At 17.2% G+C, this 7953-nt stretch overlaps 1 protein-coding gene across 1 annotated transcript, besides 1 other annotated feature; it reads right to left on the bottom strand.

Annotated features, from left to right (window-relative positions):
• The first annotated feature begins 1802 nt into the window (after nt 1-1802).
• Nucleotides 1803-2345: a repeat region.
• Nucleotides 2346-6525: 4180 nt separating this feature from the next.
• Nucleotides 6526-7159, bottom strand: PGAL8A_00473300 (Plasmodium exported protein, unknown function; the record flags this gene model as incomplete). Its single annotated transcript, XM_028673507.1, has 2 exons — nt 6526-6849; nt 6968-7159. 2 exons carry the CDS (start codon nt 7157-7159, stop codon nt 6526-6528), a joined length of 516 nt encoding a protein of 171 aa, XP_028529953.1.
• Nucleotides 7160-7953: the final 794 nt, after the last annotated feature.

The raw sequence follows: 7953 nt of genomic DNA, 5'->3' as shown, positions 1-7953 counted from the left end.
ACTCATAATAAATAAAATAGTAATTTACAATTAATTAATAATTAATGTTCAATAAGGATTTAAATGTTTAATAAAAATAAAGGTTTTTATTAAAGTAAATAAATGCATATTGAAATTAAAGAATGCTGAATGAAGTAGATTACGTAAATAAGGATCACTCATTCAAAGCATATAAAATATATACAAATACATCAAAAACGTAGAGGCAACTCTAAATGCTCTTTATTAATTTGTTTGTTTAGCACTCTAATAAAGTCACCGAACACCCAGTTAATAAAACAATATATGATAAGTATTTCAAGTGTATTCATTATTTTAAATTCATGCACTCTACCTTATTTTTATCAATGTAACTGTTTTACTCAAATATCTGATTTGTTAACTTTCCATTTTAATTTTTTTACTGTAATTTAAACAGCCAAATTAATTAGGAGCATGTAAAGAAATTTCTACTGACTTACTATGTAATCATGCATTCACTTTAGATAATTATGTACCCTTTATATAATTACATGTATATTATAAAATAAGCAGATTTATTTTATATATTACTTTTTTAATCAATTTCCTAAGTAGTCCAATGTTAAAAATTAGTATCACTTAAAAAAAAATTATTCATATACAAAAAAAAATATATTTTTTTTTCATGTATTAAAAAACTTATGGCCCAAAAAAAAGAATTACCTTTTTTATACTTTTATTATCATTATTATTAAGAATATTTAAGATGCAATTATAAAGATATGCATCTCTAATAACACCTTCATGGTTTTCTTAACTCGCAAAATATTGCTATGTATATTTTTAAGGACATACAGTTAATAAAAGATATCATTGATCTTTCTGAAATTTGATATAATAAAAATATTACTTAAAAGAACTATTAGTTTATGTAAAATAATCAATAAGTGTATGTAAAGATATATATAACAAAAATGTGTAGGTAAAAATAACCGTAAAGATATATATCTTTAGAAACATATCTAAAATTATTATAAAGATATATATAACAAGGTTTTGTATGTAAAAATAACCATAAGGGTATGTATCTTAAGAAACATATATAAAGGTATTATTATAAAAATATGTATAATATTATAATAACAAAATTGTATAAAAAAAATTTGTGTTACTTTTTTTCGGTGATAATATTTATAATTTATCTATATATATATATATATATATATATATATATATATATATACATATTATTTTCAATTATTCTGGCATGTGAATAATTTTTTTTTAGAGATAATAGTTTATTACAAAAACTTTTGAAAAATATGAAAAAAAAAATTATATAAAAAAAAAATTTTAATTAATTTATAATATATAGATAATTATTAAAAGATTATATAACTATCTGCAGTAATTAATTATATAATAACTAAGTTTGTAAAGATATATATACATATTCTTCATTAACCTGGATTTTTAGAATAAGCAAAAGTATTAAGATAGCCAATTAATTAATCGGTACATCTTTATGCGTATTTTTTAATTACCTTTCATTAAACTTAACTCTTTTTCACGTACATTTTTATTATATGAAAATCTCGAAGAGATCAATGATATCTTTATTAACTAATATCTTATATGAGTGGTTAATAAAAGACTTCATTAACCTTTTTGGTAATAAAAAGGACTAGCTATATGAAGAACACGTAGTTGGTTGTGCACACGCGGGAAAAAAAAAAAAAAAAAAAAAAATTATGAAATTTTTTTATATTTTTTTCTTTTAAAAAAAACAGAGATAGGTAAAAAAAAAAAATATATATTTATTTTTTTTAAATGATTTAATTGAGAAGAAAAAGATTGGTAAAACAAAAATCAAGAGTAAGATTTAGTAACAATAAAAATGAGATCTTAAACAGATAAAAATATTTACATAAAAGAGTTTAATTTGCATAATATTTATATTTTGAATTTGTGAGAGAAAATTTTATGCATATGACAATAAAATTTTCACGTAATTAATATTCATATAATTAATTTGCATTTTTACTAATTGTATATGTTTGTTAATTCAACAACAATATATGTAAATTGCTGAACGTAACTCATAACAAAGAAACAAGTAATATAAAATTAATTAATAATCAATGTTTAATGAGGATTTAAATTTTTAATAAAAATAAAGATTTCTATTAAAGTAAATAAATTCCTATTAAAATTAAAGAATGCTGAACGAAATAGATCACATAATTAAGGATCACTTGTTCAAAGCATTTAAAAATATATATAAATACATCAAAATCGTAGAAGCAACTCTACATGTTCTTTATTAATTTTTTTATTCAATACTCTAGCAAAGTCACCAAACATCCAGTTAATAAACCAGGGATATAATAATAAAAATTTTCTGTATCCTCAGTTTTGAAAAAATAACTTAATATACATTAAAAAAAATTATAAAATTTTTTATGATTGCACTATGGTATTATGAAAGTAGATTAATTTTTTTTATTCTTGAATTTAAGTAGATAATAAAAAATAAGAAGCAAATAATATAAGCATAAAAAGAAATTAAATATATAAATTTATTATAAAAATAAATTATAGAAATGTAATATTTAATATTACTATAAATAATGAAGTTTATCATACATGTGTAACAAATTATGTCTTTTAAAATGTTAAATAAAACAAAAAAAATTTTATAATTATTTTTTTTAATTTCTCTTTTTCTTGAATTTATTAGAATATGTTATTATTATAGGAAGTTTGTAGTATTACAATATAAAAGTTTTTCATTATGAAAAAAAATATAAAAAAATAAGATTATATATTTATTGTGTATTGTAATTTTGAATAAATATCATTATTTAGTAATTTAAAAAAAATTAAAACTGTAAATACACAATGTTCCTTATTAACATAGATTGATTTAAGTAATATTAATAATGTTTTATATTTATGTCTTTCATAAATAATATAAAATATTATGGAAAAATAAGGAAAAATATGTAAAATTTATGATAAGATAGCTAAATCAATCATAAGAATGACACTTATTATAACAATAAGTATAAAATGTAATAATATAGCTTATTTTAAGAATTAAGGTTGCACAAGTTATGCTACCAGTGTAAAGAACAATTTTCATGTTTAATAATTTTACACATATTAATATATATATGTATATATATATATATATATATATATATATATATATATATGAAGTACAACTAATGTACATGAAACTAAAAAAAATTTTTAAAATAAATGAAAGTTAATTATTATAAATTCAGATGAAGTAAAAATTAATATGAAGTTTTAAAAAATTATAAGATGAAATTTAATTTAATGTCACAATCAACCTAAAATAAAGTTTATATAAAATTATATCAAATATATAGCATTATAATAAACAAATCAAAATTAAAATCATTTTTTTTATTTTGAAAAAATAAAAGAAAAAAATATAGAATACACACGAAAAAGTTAAATAAAAAAAATTCTTATATTTTTTTATATTGATAAGTTTTTAGAGCAATTATGTAAAAAGAAAAAATAAAATTTCTATATAAAAATGTAAAATTATAGATATTAAGAGAAAAATTAGGGATAAAAAAAATTAACAATTATATATGATATTCTACTTAATATATATAATATAATTTAATATCTTCTTTCTAAATTACATAATATAAAAAAGAACTTTTCTTGTTTTAACGATAACAATGACAAAAATTCATCTTAATGATTATGTGCATTTATATATAAGAATAAACATATATATTTAATATTGTATTGTTTTCTTTTTCTGAAAATAAGTTATTTTTTAGCATTTATTGCAGTTTAAATACATTAGTACATTTACTAATACTAAATCAGTAATCTATAGAAATATTTCTACCCCAGATAGTTTCGAATACTTTAATGTACTTTTATTAAACATTGACCGTATCTATTGATTATCAAATACGAATAATACATTGTAGATGATAAAATAATATATACACTACATTTCCTTTAGGACAATTTACAAATATTATCATTTAAAATAAACTAATTCCATTTCAATTTTAATGGGAAGGTTGCTTTTAAAGTTATTAAAGAATTAAAAAATAATATAAAAGATAATATGCTGTTCTTATATATATATAAATCATTTATATTATCTTTAAAAAAAAATAAAATGAAATAAGATAAAGAAACCATGAATAATTATATTCTCTTTAATAGAATTATGAAGATATGTAAATATATTTATATTTTAGAATAAATATATAATATATGAAAAGTACAGAAAAAGGATATTTATTTTTATATTAACATAATAGTTTTAATGTATAATAAGAAAGAAATATTTTACAAATTCAAGCAAAAGTTGAATGGAATTCATATTTATATATAATCTCAAATGAAATATTCCAAAATATGCTTTTCAGTTTTAGGCAAAGAATATTAGTCTTCTCGAGTTTTTTTATTCAGTAGTAGTTTCTTTTACTCTCAATATATATAGATTTTTATTGCAATAATATTTTTTATACATTATATTGCATAATTAAAGAAAGATCTATTTCAATATAATATTAAATATATATTCGTTCTTTGATCATCCATAAAATTTTTTTATTATGCTTTTTTCCTTTCTATACTTTTTATATAATTTTAAATATTATATATATATATATATATATATATATATATATATATTCTATTATTAATATTTTATATTTGTAATAAATAAGATTTAAACAAAAGTATACATATATGAACTTCAAGTTTTACATTTCATTAACTAATCACATCTAAAATAAGAAATAGAACATTATGTCCATTAATTTATAATACACTATTTTGTCAGAAGAATAATTTATAATTAAACATTTTCATCTTATTATTTTTAGATGTATAAAAAATATATATATATATATATATATATATTTTTTTTTTTTTTTATAGTACCCACAAAATAATCTGTATTAACTTTGTCTTAAATATTTATTTTAATATATAAAATAGCAAAACTTTGATGATAAAAGTAATTTTATTAAACTTACAAAATTAACAAAAATTTATTTAATTTTTTTATAAAATGTAAAATAAAAATAAGCATATAAACATAAAAATATTTATTTCTACTAAAATTTAAGCTGAAGTTAAAACATAATATTATTTCTTTATAATTGTTGATAATAAATTAATCAATATAACAACTTAATTATTAATATTTTTACAAAGTGAAATCATTTTTTTTCACTACTTTGAAAGAATGGAATATAAATATATGTAATTTTTATTTTTGCTCTATAAAAATATAAATAATAATTTTTATACAAAATAATTTTTAAAGGGTTTATTTTACAAATTTAAAAGTAAAATATATATGTTTTATTTTCTTTGGATATAATGAATTATAAAATTATAATATTTAATATAACGCTTATATAAGCGTAATAAGAATTTCATTTCAATTAAATTTTTTGTAAGTTTTTTTAAACACTACACTTTTTTTTTATTTTTTTAAATGCTTAAAAAAATTTATTTTGTTTTATAAAATAAAATAATAAAATGCTTAATTTCAATGTAATAAAATAATATATTATTTATTTAAAAAAAAAAAAAAAATTACTTAAAAATATATATATTATAAAAAAAAAAAAAATCAAATCATATCAAATAAAATAAAATTAATAATTAATGCTAAAAATATGAATATGCTGGTCATGTATTATATTTTTTACAACTTTTTTTTTTATTTTCTTTAAATGATAATGGTAAAAATTTAATTTTATATTTTAAATAAACTGAATTTATATTAAAAATATTTTTAATTGATAAAATTAAAAAACATTATTATGATATTACTTTATTAGTATACTTACAAAATTTATTCTTGTGTAAGCTAAATAAAAACATATTAAGAACATAAATCTGGAGTTAATAATATTAAAATTAATTCATATCATATTTTTCATTTTGAAATTACATATTCATTTACATATTGTAGATTAATCATTCACATCCTTAGAAATATTGCGAAATATCTATAAATATAATTTCAAGTAAAACTATTATATATATGGAGCAAATATAATGCTTTCTGTGAAGAAATATTAAATCATATTTAATTTTCTTCATATATATTATTTTTAGTATAATTAAAAGACTAAATTTGAAAAAATAATCTTTCTTTAATGTAATAAACCATAAACCAAGGTTCAAATCTAAAAAAAATAAGAATAAAAAATTAAATATAAAATTCTAATGGTATTTTCATGGAAGTTTATGCTCTGAAATATAAAATAGACAAAAATTCCATTCTTTGAAAAAATAATAAAGACGATTATATTTAATGCATAAATGTCACTTTAGGTAATAAAGTTAAAAATTTATTTTCAAAATGTCTTATTTTAATATTATTATGAATAAAAAAAAAAACAGAATAACAAAAATTTTACACTAAATAAATATATTAAAAAAATTTTATTCATAAGGAATTAAATAAAATATCACATCATTAAAAAATGCTTTTATATTTTTGTCTAATTCTCATGCCCCTATCAATTTTGTTTCTTATTCGTTTTCTTCTATTTCTTTATATTCATTTTCCGTTTCTCCTGTACTACTTTTCATTTTTTCCAATTTTTTTTTCCTTTTAGCTATTTGCCCTTCTCTTCTTTTTATTCTCTCCCTTATTCTAATATTTTCTTCTTGTTGTTCTTTTAATTTTTCTATAAATCTTCTGATTTCCCTTCTTCTTTCTTCTCTTTCTCTTACCCCCTCCATTATTTTATTCCTCCTTTTTCTTTTACTCCTTAGAAAAGCTTCTTTGGTTTTATTTTCAGTTATAACCTGTACATTAGAATATGCTAATCTTCTACTATATTCTATGTTATTCTATAATACGAATAAAAAATTATTCAGGAAAAAATATTTTTTTTGTGTTAATAAAACTATAAATAAATAAATAAAAAAGAAGTAATTAAGTACATTTAAAATTTTTATTTTATCTTACTCCGTTGCAAAATACAGAAATCCATATATAAAAAAAAATTGCAAACATAATAATAAATAAAACTTCCTCTATATTTTGTGGTTTAACGGGTAGTAAAGATTCTAAAATTGAGATAACACAATTACTTGAAGATGATGTAGAATCTTTAAACTGTTGTAAATTATTTTGTAATTTTGAAGTAATTGAATCCATATTCACTACATGCTTAAAAAGTAAAAAAAAAAAATGAATAAAAAGTTGTTATAATTTTATCTCACAATACAATTTATAATATAATTTTTATTTCTATTCAATATTAACATATTTAATTAAAAAAATAAAAAAAATTATTATAATTATAAAATTTTTAATATAGCAGAATATAATAAAATAATAAAGATAAAAAAATTTCATTAGTTTCTGAAATATTGTTTAGCGACTTACAAAAAATTATGTACATTAAAATAGTAAGAATCAAATTTATCATTAAAATAATAAACATTCAAAATTAAATATTATCCATTGTACTATTAGCCACAACGAATTCCTTTAAATCAGTTTAATGCATGTCTAAACATTTTTGAATATGTTTCTATACTTTTCAAATAAATAGTTTCATAATATATAATAATTAATTACAAAAAAAAAGATTTTCAATACTTTTAATATTTTTATTATGTTACTTTAAAAACAATAATGTTTTATGTGTAAATTACTTAATAAAAAAATAAAAAGAATAGAGCATTTTAGTTAATTCTAATTTTATATATCTACATTATATTACATATATGAAGAGTTTTAATGTTGCTATATGTACACCTAAATGTATGTTAAATTCTTAGGAAAAAGGCCAAAATTATAGCTGTTTTAACAATAATTTTATTTGCCACTTCATTATTAAAAAAATTAAAGTAGAATAATATTATTTTTAATATTAAAAAATTTCGGAAATTGCTATTGTGTAATTGAATTTCTAAAGGTGCACAACACTGATTATAAAACGTACA

Source organism: Plasmodium gallinaceum (assembly GCF_900005855.1).
Source record: "Plasmodium gallinaceum strain 8A genome assembly, contig: PGAL8A_v1_130, whole genome shotgun sequence".
Taxonomy (NCBI): Eukaryota; Apicomplexa; class Aconoidasida; order Haemosporida; family Plasmodiidae; genus Plasmodium; species Plasmodium gallinaceum.
Note: the sequence above shows the minus strand (reverse complement) of the source record. Positions and strands in the feature narration are given on the sequence as shown.